The 18,246-nt window shown below is 41.0% G+C and overlaps 1 protein-coding gene across 1 annotated transcript in view; it reads right to left on the bottom strand.

Annotated features, from left to right (window-relative positions):
- Nucleotides 1-18,246, bottom strand: part of cdan1 (codanin 1) — a gene marked incomplete at its 5' end in the record, with an annotated part of 113,487 nt that overhangs the window by 67,679 nt on the left and 27,562 nt on the right. Inside the window, 5 exons of the mRNA XM_072567915.1 lie at nt 9,291-9,496; nt 10,303-10,378; nt 11,537-11,626; nt 15,818-15,927; nt 17,226-17,346. Coding sequence (XP_072424016.1) covers nt 9,291-9,496; nt 10,303-10,378; nt 11,537-11,626; nt 15,818-15,927; nt 17,226-17,346 — 603 coding nt within the window. The remainder of the gene's footprint in view (nt 1-9,290; nt 9,497-10,302; nt 10,379-11,536; nt 11,627-15,817; nt 15,928-17,225; nt 17,347-18,246) is intronic.

Below are 18,246 nucleotides of genomic sequence, written 5' to 3'. Positions count from 1 at the left end.
ATTGATTGGAAGCTCTTTAGATCAAGTAGATTGGATGGGGCGGTGTTTGTGCAGTGTGTCCAGGAAGCTTTTCTAACGCAGTATGTAGATTGTCCAACCAGAGGGGAGGCCATATTGGATTTCGTACTCGGTAATGAACCGGGACAAGTGGTGGGCTTGTTAGTGGGTGAACATTTTGGTGATGGCGACCACTATTCTGTGACTTTCACCTTGGTTATGGAGAGAGATAGGTGCGCACAACAAGGAAGTTTTTACAATTGGGGGAAGGGAAATTACGATGCTGTAAGACAGGATTTAAGGAGCATACGTTGGGAGCATAGGCTGTCAGGGAAGGATGTGGAGGAAATGTGGGACTTTTTCAAGGAGCAGATACGACGTGTCCTTGATATGTATGTACCGATCAGGCAGGAAAGAAATGGTCGTGTGAGGGAGCCTTGGTTGACGAGGGAGGTTGAATGTCTAGTAAAGAGGAAGAAGGAGGCTTACATAAGGTTGAGGAAACAAGGTTCAGACAGAGCAGTGGAGGGATACAGGATAGCCAGAAGGGACCTGAAGAAAGGGATTAGGAGAGCTAAGAGAGGGCATGAAAAATCCCTGGCGGATAGGATCAAGGATAACCCCAAGGCATTCTATGCGTATGTGAGAAACCTGAGAATGACGAGAACGAGGGTAGGTCCGATCAAGGACAGTGGTGGGAGACTGTGTATTGAGTCGGAAGAGATAGGAGAGGTCTTGAACAAGTACTTCTCTTCAGTATTTACGAACGAGAGGGACCGTATTGTTGAAGAGGAGAGTGTGAAACGGACTGATAAGCTAGAAGAGATACCTGTTAGGAAGGAAGATGTGTTGGACATTTTGAACAACTTGAGGATAGACAAGTCCCCCGGGCCTGACGGGATATATCCTAGGATTATGTGGGAAGCAAGAGAGGAAATTGCAGTACCGTTGGCAATGATCTTCTCGTCTTCACTGGCAACTGGGGTGGTACCAGGGGACTGGAGAGTAGCGAATGTTGTGCCCCTGTTCAAAAAAGGGAATAGGGATAACCCCGGGAATTACAGGCCAGTTAGTCTTACTTCGGTGGTAGGCAAAGTAATGGAAAGGGTACTGAGGGATAGGATTTACGAGTATCTGGAAAGACACTGCTTGATTAGGGAGAGCCAGCACGGATTTGTGAAGGGTAGGTCTTGCCTTACAAGTCTTATTGAATTCTTCGAGGAGGTGACCAAGCATGTGGATGAGGGTAGAGCAGTGGATGTAGTGTACATGGATTTTAGTAAGGCATTTGATAAGGTTCCCCATGGTAGGCTTATGCGGAAAGTCAGGAGGCATGGGATAGAGGGAAATTTGGCCAATTGGATAGAAAACTGGCTAACCGGTCGAAGGCAGAGAGTGGTGGTAGATGGTAAATATTCAGCCTGGAGCCCAGTTACAAGTGGAGTTCCGCAGGGATCAGTTCTGGGTCCTCTGCTGTTTGTAATTTTTATTAATGACTTAGAGGAGGGAGTCGAAGGGTGGGTCAGTAAATTTGCAGATGATACGAAGATAGGTGGAGTTGTGGACAGTGAGGAGGGCTGTTGTCGGCTGCAGAGGGACTTAGATATGATGCAGAGCTGGGCTGAGGAGTGGCAGATGGAGTTCAACCCTGCCAAGTGTGAGGTTGTCCATTTTGGAAGAACAAATAAGAATGCGGAATACAGGGTTAATGGTAGGGTTCTTAGTCAGGTGGAGGAACAGAGGGATCTTGGGGTCTATGTACATAGATCTTTGAAGGTTGCCACTCAGGTGGATAGAGTTTGTAAGAAGGCCTATGGAGTATTATCGTTCATTAGCAGAGGGATTGAATTCAAAAGTCGTGAAGTGATGTTGCAGCTGTACAGGACTTTGGTTAGGCCACAGTTGGAGTACTGTGTGCAGTTCTGGTCACCTCACTTTAGGAAAGATGTGGAAGCTTTGGAGAGGGTGCAGAGAAGATTTACCAGGATGTTGCCTGGAATGGAGAATAGGTCGTACGAGGATAGGTTGAGAGTTCTCGGCCTTTTCTCGTTGGAACGGCGAAGGATGAGGGGTGACTTGATAGAGGTTTATAAGATGATCAGAGGAATAGATAGAGTAGACAGTCAGAAACTTTTTCCCCGGGTACAACAGAGTGTTACAAGGGGACATAAATTTAAGGTGAAGGGTGGAAGGTATAGGGGAGATGTCAGGGGTGGGTTCTTTACCCAGAGAGTGGTGGGGGCATGGAATGCGCTGCCCGTGGGAGTGGTAGAGTCAGAATCATTGGCGACCTTTAAGCAGCATTTAGATAGGTACATGGATGGGTGCTTAATCTAGGTTAGAAGTTCGGCACAACATCGTGGGCCGAAGGGCCTGTTCTGTGCTGTATTGTTCTATGTTCTATGGCCACTCTGGGGAAAAAGCTTCTTGCTATCCACCCTTGAGAGGATGCAATGTGGATTCCAGAAAGTGCATACAATACTCTAGCTGTGGCCAAACCAACATTTTATACAATTCTAGCATAAACTCCCTGCACTTAAATTCTATACCTTGACTAACAAACACAAGTACACCATATGCCTTCTTAACCACTTTATGCACATGTCCTGATGCCTTAAGGGACCAGTATACCTTTGATCCTTGGTGTTTTATCAGGGTCCTTTTCTTACTCCCTTGCCTTGTTTGTTCTGTTCAAGTGCATCACAATGAAGTACAAAGCCTTTGTTTGTAATCAAACTGGGGAGATCATGCCTTCGCCTGACAGAAGTTTATTTTTCCCTGAATATACATGATTAACTGGTAAAACTAAAACACAGTCTCGAGTTGTCTGGCAGAGAATCAGAGGGAGTTCTATTACCATTGCACCTTTCCACTTCAACAGATGAGCAGATATTTCTTCCAATTAAATACTGGGATGACTGTTGGCATTCTTTTCAGTCCCTGATCTAAATTCCAATTATCAGCTTCTGACTTCATCCCTCTGCCTGGTTAATATTTGAGATTAAGTCACTCTTTTTCAATCTTAGTGCTGTATGATCTTGAAATGAGCTTCCAATCTCATACTTACGAAATGTAGGGAAGACATGGCTTAGTGGTATTATCGTTGGACTCTTTTAACCCAGAGACACAAGTAACGTTCTGGGGTTTGAATCCTGCCTTGGCAGATGGTGGAATTTGAATTCAATAAAAGTCTGGAATCAAATGTCTATGACGACCAGAAATCTATTGTCGATTGTTGGAAAAACCCATCTGGTTCACTTATGTCCTTTAGAGAAGAAAACAGCTGTCCTTACCTGGTCTGGCCCACATGTGACTCCAGACCCACAATGTTGTTGACCCTTATCTGCCCTCTGGGCAATTAGGGATGGCCAATAAATGCTGGCTATTCAGTGACACCCTCACCCTATAAATGAGTTTTTAAAAAAAAGCTAAGATAGCTTACTTGCACCTCCATAACACGATTCAACATCATCCCTGTCTTAGCTCATCTACTGCTGTTACAGCTCATTGGGGTAGCTTGCTGAAAACCAAGCCCTGCTCTTCCCAGAACTGTCACAAAAATTAAAGATTTTGTAGAAGTATGCAAACTTCCTAACTTTTGTCTTTTAGGCACAGATTGTCAGAAAGCATGATTGTTATTAGAAATAAATAGATTCTAATCACAAGTAAATATTTATGAATTGTCGCCATACAATTACTCGTCCAAACTCTAACCTGTTTATAAAACTATACATACTTACACAGAGCACTTTTGTCAGTGACAACAGGTTCCCCAGATCAATCAGCTATGTGGCCAGCTCCATCCCCATCCATACACACCCCTTGGACTCCAAGCTTATCCACAACTAAGCCTTTCCCAGTGCTTGAACAAACAGCTCTGTAAACAGAGCTTACAATGAATGCCAGGTAACTTGACATTAAAAAGTGAAGGAAAAATTTTCATCACTTTTTTTTTTAAAAAAGACAGTCCTTTTGTCATTTCAGTCCAGTCATGATATGGAGGTAACAGTTTGGACTGGGATGGACAAGGTCAGAAGTCATACAACACCAGGTTATATAGTCCAACAGGATTATTTGGAAGCACAAGCTTTTAAGCACTGCTCCTTAATCAGGTGAAGTGAAGAGAAGCACACAGGCACAGAATTGATAGTCAGAGAGATCAAAAGATCATGCAAATGGTGAGAGTGGAGTGTCAACATCTGAATAGCAATTGAAGAGATGACTTATAAATCCAATTAAATGAGGCAAAGAGATAATTACAAAAATTTAAAAATAAGGTGGTGCTGGAGACAAACCAAATGGCTGGAATAACATGGTAAGTACAAGAGTCATATTACTGAGGATCTAACTAAAGTAACAAGTAATTCAAAACTAACTGTACAAACTAATTAAGGTAAAGTGATCATAAGTTATCAAGATGACTGAGTCAAAACAGGACATTAAGAAAGATTTTACAAATACGTAAGTAGTGGGGTTACACGTGGCATAGTATGAATCCAAGGTCATGGGTGAGGCCGTGTTCATGGATACAGAACTTGGATATCAGTTTCTGTTTGGCCATGCTGCATTGTCGTGTATCTAAAAGGCTGCATTAGCCGATGTTCGGAGGCTGAATGTCCTTGACAGCTAAAGCGTTCCCCGACTGGGAGGGAACATCCCAGTCTGGCGATTGCTTTGCGATGTCCATCCATCCATCCACTGTCGTAGTGACTGCATGGTCTTGCCAATATACCATGCCTCAGGGCACCCTTGCCTGCAGCATATGGGATAGACAACATTAGCCAAGTTACATGAGTATCTGCCATGTGGTGGGTGGTGTTCTCACGTGACATGCCTTGCAGAGGTTGCCATGGCAGTTATGTGGTGTTGTAATCAATGTCGTCCTGGAGGCTAGGTAGTTTGCTGCAAAAGATGGTCTGTTTAAGGTTTTGCAGTTGTTTGAAGGACAGAAAAGGGGGTGTACAGATGTTCTTGGCTGAATGTTCATCATTGATGACATGAAGGCTGCTAAGAACATGTATAGTTTCTCCACTCTAGGGAAGCACTGGATGACGAAGGATCAGTCCTGTGCAGTGTCTGTCTTCTGAGGAGGTCATAGCAGTTTTTTGCTATCACATGTCAGAACTGGCGATCGATGAGTTGAGCATTATATCCCATCCTCATGAGGGCATGTTTCAGCATCTTTAAGGCTTTGTGTTCCTTCTCAGTTGAGCAGATTCTATGTATACCCAGAGCTTGCCCGTAGGGGATGGCTTCTTGAAAACGTTTAGGGTGGAAGCTAGAGAGTGCAGCATTGAGAGGCTTACGGTAGAATAAGGTACTAAGGTGTCCAATCTCGATGGAGATGCCAAGAATGAGACTGATTCTGAAGAGTCTGGATTAGTGGTGCTGGAAGAGCACAGCAATTCAGGCAGCATCCAAGTAGCTTCAAAATCGACGTTTCGGGCACAAGTCCTTAGAGTCCCCAGCTGTTGCGACACTACAGAATTCTTACAGAAACTCAGCACCCACAGACCAATTGAACCAGGACCATTTCTCATCACAATGGACATTTCGGCACTCGACTCCAGCAGCCCCCATGACCACAGCATAGCTGCAACAGTCTCAGTACTCAACACCAATTTCCAGATGCCATTCTACAACTCATCTGCTTCACCTTTGATCACAACATCATTTTTGACAAGTTTTTCATCAAGACACAATGAATAACCATGGGGACCAAAATGGCACCTCAATCAGCCAATATTTTCATGCACAAGGTCGAGCGATACTTCTTTGTTGCACAGGACCTCCAACCAACACCATACCACCAGATATATCAACGACATTTTCTTCCTTTGGACTCATGGCGAAGTATCACCGAAACAACTACACAATGATATCAACAAGTTTCACCTCACCAGATTGATCATTGATCTCTTGTGTCCATGTCACGCTACATGTAACTCCACCAATTCTGTATTTGTAAAATCTTCCTTACTGTCCTGTTTTGATACCACCACCTTGATAACTTCTGATCTTAGCGAATTTTGAGAAGATTTGTAGCTCAGGTTGAGGTTCTGGATGTAAGCTTGCTTGCTGAGCTGGAAGTTCGTTTTCGGACATTTCGTCACCATACCAGGTAACTTCATCAATGAGCCTTCAGTGTTACGTCCTACTTTCTATTTGCGTGTTTAGGTTTCCTTGGGTTGGTAATGACATTTCCTTGTTATGATCGCTCTACCTTAATAAGTTTTACAGTTGGATTACTTGTTACTTTGTTTAGTCCCTCAGCATGTAACTCTTATACTTATCATGTTATTCTAGTCATTTGGTTTGTCCCCCGCACATTATTTTTAATTTTTCATAATTATCTCTCTGCCACAATTAATTGGACTATCAGTTATCACTTTCTACTTAGCTATTGACACACTACTCACACCATCTGACACTTTCGATCACCTGCAGAGACTTATTACTTAGCCTGTCGACACTCCGCTCACACTATTTCTATGATCTTTTGATATTTCTGCCTATAAATTCTGTGCTTGTGCTCTTCTCTTCATTTCATCTGATGAAGCAGCAACACTCCGAAAGCTTGTGATTTCAAAGTCAAAAATACAGAAAAAATTCAATATACCCCTCATTACTGGCTTCCCACAAAAATATGGAAAGTCTAATGTCAACCACATAACCACTCTCAAAAAAAAACTATCATAAAAACCAATCAGGTTTAGTAACATTCTTTACCAAAGGAAATCTGCCATCCTTACCTGCTCTGGCCTACACGTGACTCCAATCAGCAATTGTCCCAACAGCAATACACTTAACTCATTAAATACCTACCTAATGAGCCAATCAGTACAAAGGCTGTCTGAAGTAAGCAATAAATACTGGCCTTGCCAGTGATGTCCACTGTTCGGAAAGAATAAAGAAAATATCTTAATCATCATAAAGTTGAGGTCCTCCATGTCCCAACTCATTTGTTCCTCTTTTACTAGCTGACTGACATTGGTGCTCGATCAAGACAAATCTTGATTTCAAAATTCTCATCAGTTTACAAATCCCTCCACAGCCTCACCCTTTGGATGTAATCTCTTGCACTCCCACAACCCTCAGATCTTCTTGAGCCTCTAATCTTGACTTCTTGTTCATCTCCAATTTTAAATTTTCTACCATTGGTTGCCATGCTTCATTTCATATGAACATTCAAACAAGGAACAAGAGTACGCCAATTCCATTGTTCAATAAGATCACGGCTGATCTGATTTTAACCTCAACTCTACCATCCTGAATATCCAAATAATCAAGAATCTATTTACTTGAAAATATTTAAAGATTCTGCATCAACTGTCTTTTGAGAAATGGAATGCCAAAGACACTCGAACCCCAGAGGAAAAAATGTTTCCTCGTCTTTGTTTTAAATGGGCAACCTCTTATTTTTAAACTATGACCCCTAGTTCTAGATTTTCCCACAAGAAACATCTTTTCCACATCCACCTGGTCAAGTTCCCTCAGAATCTTATGTTTTAATTAAGTCAGGCTGGGACTGCTTTCCCTGGAGCATCGAAGGCTGAGGGGTGACCTTATAGAGGTTTATAAAATCATGAGGGGCATGACTAGGGTAAAAAAAGACAAGGTATTTTTCCTGGGTTGGGGGAGTCCAGAACTAGAGGGCATAGGTTTAGGGTGAGAGGGGAAAGATATAAAAAGGGACCCAAGGGGAGACCTTTTCATGCAGAGGATGGTACATGTATGGAATGAGCTGCCAGAGGAACTGGTGGAGGCTGCTACAACTGCAGCATTTAAAAGGCATCTGGATAGGTATATGAATAGGAAGGGTTTAGAGGGATATGGGCCAAGTGCTGGAAAATAGGACTAAATTAGGTTATCTGGTCAGTACGGACAAATTGGACCAAAGGGTGTGTTTCCGTGCTGTACATCTCCATAACTCTAAGTCACCAATGTTTCTTTGAAACACCAAAGAATACAGATCTAGCCTGACTAGTTTTTCCCTCCTAAGGCAATCTGCTCCTTCCACGTATTGATTGAGTAAACCTTCTCTGAACTGCTTCCAATGCATTAACATCCTTCCAGAAGTATGGTCACAAGCACCACACACAGTAGATCCACAGACAGCGAACTGCAAAATGTCCTCCCTACTCATATTTGAGAGTCCTTACTGTTTTCTTCCTTTAAGATACTTACTGTCATAGAGCTGTACAGCAGGGAAACAGGCTATTCTGTCCAACTTGTCAATGCCAACCTGATATCCTAAATAAATCTAGCCCCATTTGCCAGCATTTGGCCCATATCCCTCCAAACCCTTCAAATTCATATACCCATCCAGATGCCTTTTAGATGTTGTAATTGTACCAGCCTCCACCACTTCCTTTGGCAGCTCATTCCATACACACCACCCTCTGAAAAAAAAAGTTGACCCTTGCGTGCTTTTTAAATCTTTCCCCTCTCACCTCAAATCTATGCCCTCTAGTTTTGGCTATTCATCCTCATGATTTTATTATCCTCTACTAGGTCATCCCTCAGCTTCCAACGCTCCAGGGAAAATAGCCCCAGCCTATTCAGCCTCTCCCTATTGCTCAAACCCTTTAACCCTGACAATATCCTTGTACATTGTTTCTGAACCCCTTCAAGTTTCACAACATCCTATAGCAGAGAGACGAGAACTGAACACAGTATTCTAATAGCGGCCTAACCAAAGTCATGTACAGCTGCAACATGACCACCCATCTCCTATATTCAATGCGCTGACCAATAAAGGAAAGCATACCAAATGCCTTCTTCACTATCCTGTCAACCTAGGACTCCACTTTCAAGAAACTATGAGCCTGTACCCCAAGGTCTCACTGTTCAGCAATCTTCCCAGGATCTTACCATTAAGTACAAGTCCTGCTCTGATTTGCCTTTGCAAATTGAGCTCCTCATATTTACCTAAATTAAACTCATGCTGCCAGTCTATGGCCCATTGGCCCATCTAACCAAGACATCTTCAAACATACCACTTTTACAAATCTTTTGTTTACATCACCTAACGGCCAGAGTCTTGCTCACGTCCCTTAGGAACATTTCATTATGTTAAAGGTACCAAGTACAGAGGAATTAATCACAAATCAGAGAATTAACAGTAGAATGGAAGAGTTTATGTTCATTCCTTAAATGCAGAATTTTAATTTACGGATTGCTTTACCACAAGAAGTAGTGAAGCTGAGTTCAGCATAATATTCTACAAAGAACTGAACACAATGAATTTCTATTCCCAGAGCAGAAGCTAATAAAGATAAATGAGAACCAACCTTCCCGCACAGACAAGGAAGTCCTTGAAGAACAGCTGGCAACCAGAGAAAGTTGGAGGGGGACACGGCCCCCCAATACTTTGAGGCACAACAAAGCGCTCCTGCAACCGCTTCAGTTTGGTTAGGTTGTCTGTCCCAAACATATCCAGCACGTCTTGGTCAGGATGTTCACTGCCTGCAACTGCTCCAGCTGCACCCTTACACATCTATCAGAGTAATATAAAGGATTTTTGATAAATCTAGATGTGTACATCTGAATTAAAATAAAACTCAACTGTTCCAAAGACTAAATTGTTTTGCAAAAACCTTAATGTGGTAAACAGTTGTACTTGAAGAAAGTACATGATCCTCTCTAACTCAAATGCACTGAAATCAAATTTAGCAAAATGTGGGTACAAATCCATGGTATCCCTGTTTCTGTCATTTACTTAGTGTCATCAACATAAGGCAGTCATTTATAAATCCAAGATGGAGTTCAGGAAAATCTTGTCTGCCCAGAAAGTGGTAAGCAAGTGAAACACAGAGTGGCTGAGGTGAATTAACAATGATTCTTTAAGGAGAAATGAGATAAACAGAAGGGAGAAAGGAATAAAAGATTTGCTGATATGGTGAGGTGATAAACTGAGCTAAGTAACCTTTCTGTGCTGAAATTATGCCATTAGATGTGATAATAAACAGCTCTTTTTTCTGTAGTAACCAGCTTTAAGTCATTTCACAAAACTTCAGCAGGTGAATATCTTTTCGATATAATTGTTTTCAAAAGTCAGACATTTAAGTTACATTGAGTACAACAATTAAATCTGAAAATACTGCGCTGAATTTCATCTTATCTTTCAGCTACAGAATCTCAGATACAAATTATATGAAAGGATTGCCATTCTGCTTTCCTTTAGATATCCTTAGTACTAAGAAAACAAAGTACTTATTCAGGAAAATTACCTAAGCTTCTGCATCACTTTTTGACAGATCTGAGAATAATTAAGGGTGCTGTAAACATAAACGAAGTACTCACCCTTACCAACTGTTTCTGAAACAGCCTTGCAAAGTGATTATGGTTACAAGCTGTGCTTAGATTCACCATCATATTTCTAGAACAAAAAAGTTGAAAACATTCAGAAGAGGGGTTTGATAGGAGTGGAGTTAAGCTCACTATCACATCAGACAAGACCTTACTGAATAGCAGAGCAAATTTCCAGAATCAAATCACCTAACCCTGTGCCTATTTCTTACAATCTTATACTATCGCCTGCTTAGTCACCTTTCTGCCTGGATTCTCCACTTAATTCTAAACAACTCACTTCTCAAAGCTCTATTTGTTTTCTTCTTGGAGTGATTTGCAGATGCATCATGAGGTTATCACAAATTTGGTACAAAAAAATTACTGGGAAAAGCATCAAGAGTTTGGGTTATGTGAATCAATTGCATTAACTGGGTACATATGTTCGTGCTGAAGTGAAGAGAGCTGTGAAGTAAATTCACATTGACTAATTCCAACATAAATTAAACTATTTCTTTCAGTAAACAGCTTCTTGAATGTTGATCTGAAAATTTACCACCACTGCTCTTTAGAGGGTTGATGAAGATTCAGTGGGCCAACTGATCTCTTTCCGTACTGTAGGGATTCCATGGCTGACAAAAGACAGATGCAAATGCCTCAGCCATACCCCTTAAACTGATGTGCTGGGTTCTCTCATCACTGAGGATGGAGATGCTTGCACAGGCTTTTCTTCCTCCAGAAAGTTGTTTAATTGTCTACCACTATACATTCTTGAACGTGGCAGAACTGTTGCATTTGATAATGATTCCACGAGGTATGTACTGCATATTTAGGTGGGTGCTGGCTCTAGCATGCACTCCTGCACTCCCCATTGAATCAGTGTTGATCCCTATGCTTTACAATAAAGCTTGCATGAGGTATACCTCAAGTGCTCAGTTGTGGTTGAATACAGTCTGCTGCTCCCAATAATCCACTTTACCTTATGAATGTCCAGTTTACAGCTACCAAATCTGCTCTGAAATCTATCAATTTAACACTGTCCTCAGATCAGCTAGAAAATGCATCATACCAGAACTACACAAAGAAATATTTAATACTGATTTTCTTTTGTCATAGCTACACACCCAAACCAGTCTTACAAATAAATTAATTTGCTCAATCCTTTGCCCACCTACCACCCTGGGTGTTTGCCAACTGTTTCCAGATGACTGATCCCCACTCCAACCCAAATGGCAATATTCTGTCGTACCTGATTCGCAGACCCAGGGCTTTCTCGAATTCCCAACTGGGATTTGCATGCTTATCCTCCCACTCACGCAGCAATTCATAAAAGACATCCCTAAAAGACAGTTAAGAGATAATGCTCTTAAATCATATATTCATTGAAAGACCATTGTATCTTAATGCGTTATTTCTATACTTCGATTAAACATAAGTGTATAGAAATAGTACAAAAATATCATTGTAAAATTAAGCCTTAATTATGAAGCTGATCCTGAAGAGCGACCTAGCAGACTTCAAAATTAGGAAGTGATATTACAGGATGAGAGCAGAAATGTTCTACTTATCACTAACAAGTACAACAGGGAGTCCAGGAGAAATGTATTTGTGAATTGTATAGTTGAGAAATGTATAGTTGAAAAATGTAATTTTTTTCCATTTGTACAAGATGAGGTTTGAAAATCAAACATCAAGTTATAGTCCAACAGATTTAATTGGAAGTACAAGCTCATCAGGTAGCTGACAAAGGAGCTTTATACCTTTATAAATTATGTGCTTTTACAGCTCTTTATTTCGAGAAAGCAACCTGTGGAAATATTAACCGTCTTGTAACACTGACTGGATTAATTTTAACCTTTCTAAATAAACAATGGCTTGTTGTGGATAAGTTAGAAATATCCCTGCTACAAATTAGAGATCTGCAGCAGAGAGAAAGTCCTTTCAGGCCTTGCATCAGTCAAAAACTATTTTAATTCTATTTTCCAGCACTTGACCTGTAGCCTTGTATGCCTTGGCATCGCAACAGCACATCTAAATACTTCTTAAATATTAGGAGGGTTTCTGCCTCTACCACCCTGACAGACAATGAGTTGCAGATTCCCACCACCCCCTTTGGGTAAGAAAAAGATTTTCCTCGCATTTCCTCTAAACCTTCTTTCCCTTACCTTAAATGTAGTCCCACTGATCCTTCCACGAAGGGAAATTTTCTTTCAGTCTACCCTATCCATGCCCCCATAATTTTATACATCTCAATCATGTCCCTCTCAAGCTCCTATGCTTGAAGGAAAGCAGTTTATCCAATCCAGCTTCATAACAAATTCTTCAGCCCAGAAAATATTGAAATAAATCTCCTCAATGCTATCATACCTGCCTTACATGTGGATTTCAGAACTGAACATAATAGTCCACCTGTGGTCTAGCCAGTTTTATATACTTTCAGCATAACCGCCCTGTTCTTAAATTATATGCCTCGCCTATGAAAGGAAAGTATGTCATATATTACCTTAACCATTTTATCCACATATCCTGATACCTTAAAGGACCAGTGGACATGCACACCAAATTCCCTCAGATCCTGTGTGCTTCCCAGGGACCTAACATTCATCATACATTCCACACGTTATTTGCCTTGCCCATGGGGTGGCACAGTGGTTAGCACTGCTGCCTCACAGCGCCAGAGACCTGGGTTCATTTCCCGCCTCAGGCAACCGTCTGTGTGGAGTTTGCACATTCTCCCCATGTCTGTGTGGCCATGATAAATTGCTCGTAGTGTTACGTGAAAGGGTAAATGTAGGAGAATGGGTCTGGGTGGGTTGGTCTCTGGAGGGTCGGTGTGGACTTGTTGGGCCGAAGGGCCTATTTCCACACTGTAAGTGATCTAATCTAATCTAATCGCATCACTGCCCATAGTCATAGATATAAACAGCACAGAAACAGACCCTTCAAAACAACTCGCCCATGCTGATTGGATATCCTTTATAAATCTAATCCCATTTGCCAGCATTTGCCCTATGCCCCTCCAAACCTTCCCATTCATATACCCATCTACTTAAGTATAAATGTTGTAATTGTTCCAGCCTCCACCACTTCCTCCGGCAGCTCATTCTATACACCCACCAGCTTCCTGGTGAAAAGGTTGCTCCTTCGGTATCTTTTATATTTTTCCCCTTTCACCTTAAACCTGTAGTTTTGGATTTCTTCTGGATTGAATTTATTTGCCTCTGAACAGCTCATCAACATCCTCTTTCAATCTAAAGCTATTCTCCTCACTATTTACCACTCAACAATTTTTGTATCATCTGCAAACTTACTGATCAACCTTCCTACATTCAAGTTTAAATCATTTATATAGAACACAAACGGCAGGGGCTCCAACACGGACTTCTATGGATCACCACTGGACACAGACTTCAAGTCACAAAAAATCCATCATCCATCACCCTCTGCTTCCTGTCACTCAGCCAGTTGAACCAAATTTCCTTGAATCCCATGGGCTCTTACCTTTGCTATTTGTTTCCCATGTGGGACCAGATTAAAAGCCTTGCTGAGGTCCATGTAGACTACATCAAAGGCATTGCCCTCATCAACACACCTGGTCACTTCTTCAAACAATTCAATCAAGTTAATCAAACATGACTTCCACTTAAAAAACCATTCTGACTGTTCTTGATTAATCCATACCTCTCGAAATGCAGCTCAATTTTGTCCCTCAGAATTGCTTCCAACAGTTTCCCCATCATCAAGGCTAAACTAACTAGTCTGCAGTTTCCTGGTTTAATCTTTACTCCTTTTCTGAATAACAGTACTATATTGGCTGTCCTAAGGATCTCTCCTGTGGTTAAAGTGAACTGAAAATTTGCTATTTACTCCACTGCCCCATTCAATAATCGAATATTTTCATTCGGACCTGGAGGTTTACCTCCTTTTAAGCCTGCCAGACTACTCAAACTCCTCGCTGTCTATGCTATATTTTTAAAAGTATATGATAGACCTTCTCCCAAATTTCTATACCCACGCCATCCTTCTTACCAGTGTACACTGACACAAAGTACTCATAAGAACCCTACCTACGTCCTGTTCTTCATGCACAAATTACCACTGTAGTCCTTAATGGGAACTACTCATTTCCTGGATATCATTTAAGTCTTAACATAGATGCAAAATAACTTCAGATGTTCCTTTATTTTACCTGTCAGTATCCTTTCAGATCCGGCAATCTCCCATTTTAAGTTTCCTCTTGCACATTCTTTACTCCTGTAGGGGAACAGCTGCTTGCTGTCCTCTCGATTCTTGCTTTTTCTCTTTATGTGCTACTGTATATCACTTGATATCCAGATTTAACAGGCTGTGGTTGTTCCCACCCTTTTCTTTATTGAAATATGTTGCATCCCACATCTCTGGGACAGTTTTACCTGAAAGTATCTGCTCCAAATCCACTCTGGCCAAGTCATACATGACCTTATTATAATCATCTGTGTCCTCCAAAACTCCATTAGATTCGCAATTCGACTCGACAATTGAAAAACGTTACCATACAAAAGTTAAGTTTAAGTCTGGACTTGATAATTCACAATGAATTGACAGCCCTGCTGGGTTAACAGAGACGTTTTTGTACTTCCATCCATCCAAAGGGTTTTTGACATTACCTTTACAAATAATTATCAAGGGTCTCTCGTAGGAATTCTAAAAGGTTTCACACAAAATCACATGCAAAATAAAAGTGCATGGAATTACAAGCAACATGTTCATAGGTGGGAAATTTGTATGAAGAAGTCAGTGTGTAGAGAAAGTATCATACACTTTTAAAGGCAATTAGGGATGGGCAACAATGTCACTGATGTTAACTTTGCATGAAAGAATTAAACTTCCAAGTTCAAACCTAATGCAGCTAAAACGATTGAATATGATAGAAGAGGGGCTGCTCCATGGACAACATTGTGAAATTACATCAGGAAATACTTGCACAGTCACTCAGTAGCTATAGCTATTTTTTACATTTTGTTTTAAAGCCTCCATGTTAGGAGGTGATGGGGTTCAAAAACATTCCAGAAACTTGAGTGTAAGAATCTAACTTATACCTCAATTCAGAAGTCAAATAGTGAGTGGTACAGTCTTTGGAGGAGCTGCTAAATTAAGGTCCTGACTTTTTCATAATTAGAGGTAAAAGATCTCACGACATCATTTTGAAGAAAAGTGGAAAAGGATGACGACGAGGAACTCTAATGGCCACATATTCATCCCCCAAATTACATCAGTAAACTAAATACTTCAGTCAGTATCATATTGCTTTTATTGGGGCGAAACCGGATGCAGTATTTCTTACAAGATCGTACAAGTAATTGAATGGTTGGAAAGCACTTTGGGATATGAAGTAGTTGTGAATAATATTGGCGCATCACTGAGAATGAAAGCTTGCTTACAGATGTTTATCCCTTCTGTGCAGTCACAATGTAACTGAATGTAGAGCAGACAAAAACAGCATGGCCTGCTTCGGTTTCTAGCTTTGCTTTAACAAAATAATGCTTCCTACCTTTGCTTCTTGAAACTCTGAAAGGCTTTGTCACTAGTAAAATTCGACCGATTGTCAGTTTCCGGTTCAAATGGAACAGACTGTATGACTGAAGGGATAGCCAGTGATACCTGGAAAATAAACAGTTCAACCCTGAAATAGTGCTCCTTTTGTAGTTAAGACAAAAACTCAACCACATTGTAGGAAAATCTACAAGGTAGACTTTCATAAATTAATATTTCCATGAAGAATCATTACACAGGTTAACAATAAGCACACATTCAAGCTGAGCACTGCATATCACTGGAGGTGCAACCCGTGACTCAAATATGCAACAGAACCCACTCATTTTTCCCCAACCACAGTAGTCAGAATTTCATAACATTATGGAAGCACAGAATCATAGAATACTTACAGGGCAGAAAGAGGTCATTTGGCCCATTAAGTCAGCACCAACCCTCCGAAGAGCATCGCAGCCAGGTCCACATCCCCACCCTTTCCCTGTAACCTCGCATTTATCATGGCTAATCCAGTGAGCCTACACCTCCCTGGACACAATGGGGCAATTTAGCATGCTCAGTCCACTTAACCTGAATATTTTTGGACTGAGAGAGGAAACTGAACACTGCCTGTAAACTTATACAGACACTGGGAGAACATAGAAATTTCACACAGGCAATCAAGGCTAGAATTGAACTCTGGTCTCTAGTGCTGGGAGGTAGCAGTACTCACCCTCTGGTGTATCTTCACTATTAGTGGCACACTTTAAAGCCATAATTATGGCTTTTAGAAGGTTCAGAGGAAAACCTGAAAGGTCATATAAGTAGCTCCACCACAGTGTTAGACTGTGAAAGCAGTTGAGTAAGTACTCCATGATGACAGCGAAATTGTGAAGTTCTTTCAGGTCAATGGTCTGGCATTCAGATAACCAAATACAAGCCAAATAAAGGATAAGTTTTCAAGAGTTAGTTGATATTTTAAAACCATAATCTGATGTGACCTCAAACCAGAGAAAAGACATGTTGCACAAATGTATGGCAATGGGATTCAGGAGCAGGTCATTGATGAAAGGAGAATGGAAGGTTGGATTGCACCTCAAGAACATGCAAATGATGCCACAGCTGAACAGAACTTGGTTAGAGGCCGTTTGGAGTAACTGTACTTAGTGCTGGGCACTACACTTCAAGGAGAACATACAGCCACTGGAGTAGAGTACAGATACACAAGAATTATATAATAGATGAAAAGATTATATTTAAAAGCCTGGTTGAATAGACAAGGTTTGCAATCTATTAATGCAATTGCATTTAAATTTCATATTACTTTATAGAGATCATGACAGATCCACAAATGACAAATGCAACATGTGAGAAAAAAATGAAATCAGTTAACCACAACCTAATATACAACAGCAGTATTGTGTTCTCACCTGTGCAGCACTGGCCTCGTTGGCACGGGTCAACCGATCACGTAATGAAGCAGAGAATGTACCAAGTCGGTCATTCTCACCAAGAAGTCTTATAGTCCCCTTATCTAAGTAAGAAATTATCCTACAAAGGATTAAACAAATCTCCATATTATTCAATCAGATACATTTGCCATCTTAAATTAAAAACAACTTCTCACGACTTAAGCCATCAATGTAATGACCATTAAGTGTATACCTCGACAGCATTAAATGGCAGACAGCAGTGCGAGGCAAAGAGAGAGCAGTTAGCAAAGATAACAGAACAAGGTTAAGGAGGAAGCAATGAGAGAAAGTAAAAGCGAGGCCGAGAGCGAGCAATGAACAAAGATAAGAGTGAGACAGAGAGAAAGCAGTGAGAAGACTTTTTTTTTAAAAATTAGGCTAAGGGTAGCAGTGAGCAAGGATAACAGAGCAAGAGTGAGAGGGAGTTATAATATGATAACACAGCGATACCGAGAGGGAGCTATGTCCAACGATAACAGATTGAAACTGAGTGTGAGCAGTAAGGGAAGATAATAAAACAAGATCAAGAGGATCTGGAGTGAGAGGGGATAACAGTCAGACTGAGTAAGGAATCAGTGAGAAAGGTTGCAGTACACAACAAAAGGAGCAATGAGCAAGCTATTAGTGACAGAGCATAACAGAACAAGACAGAGAGGGAGCAGCAAGAGACATCACACATGTTCACAGCCTACCCATTGCACTCTTCAACTTCTACATTTCACTGTCCTCAGACATCAATGTGCACAAAAATAATAATGAACAGTAGAAGTTTTATTTCCCTCTCTTGCTAGCCCATTACTACAAAAAAACACTGACCATGCACTGAGTACAAGAGTTGGGAAATGATGTTGCAGCTTTATAAAACTTTGGTTCGACCGCTCTTAAGAGTATGTCATTCAATTCTGATCTCTCTGAAGAGGGTGCAGTTGAGGTTTAACAAGATACTGCCTGGAATGGAGGATAAGAGCTATAAGGAGAG

This window comes from Chiloscyllium punctatum, chromosome 4 (assembly GCF_047496795.1).
Source record: "Chiloscyllium punctatum isolate Juve2018m chromosome 4, sChiPun1.3, whole genome shotgun sequence".
Lineage (NCBI taxonomy): Eukaryota > Metazoa > Chordata > Chondrichthyes > Orectolobiformes > Hemiscylliidae > Chiloscyllium > Chiloscyllium punctatum.
The sequence above is the reverse complement of the archived record's forward strand: the minus strand, read 5'-3'. Positions and strand labels throughout refer to the sequence as shown.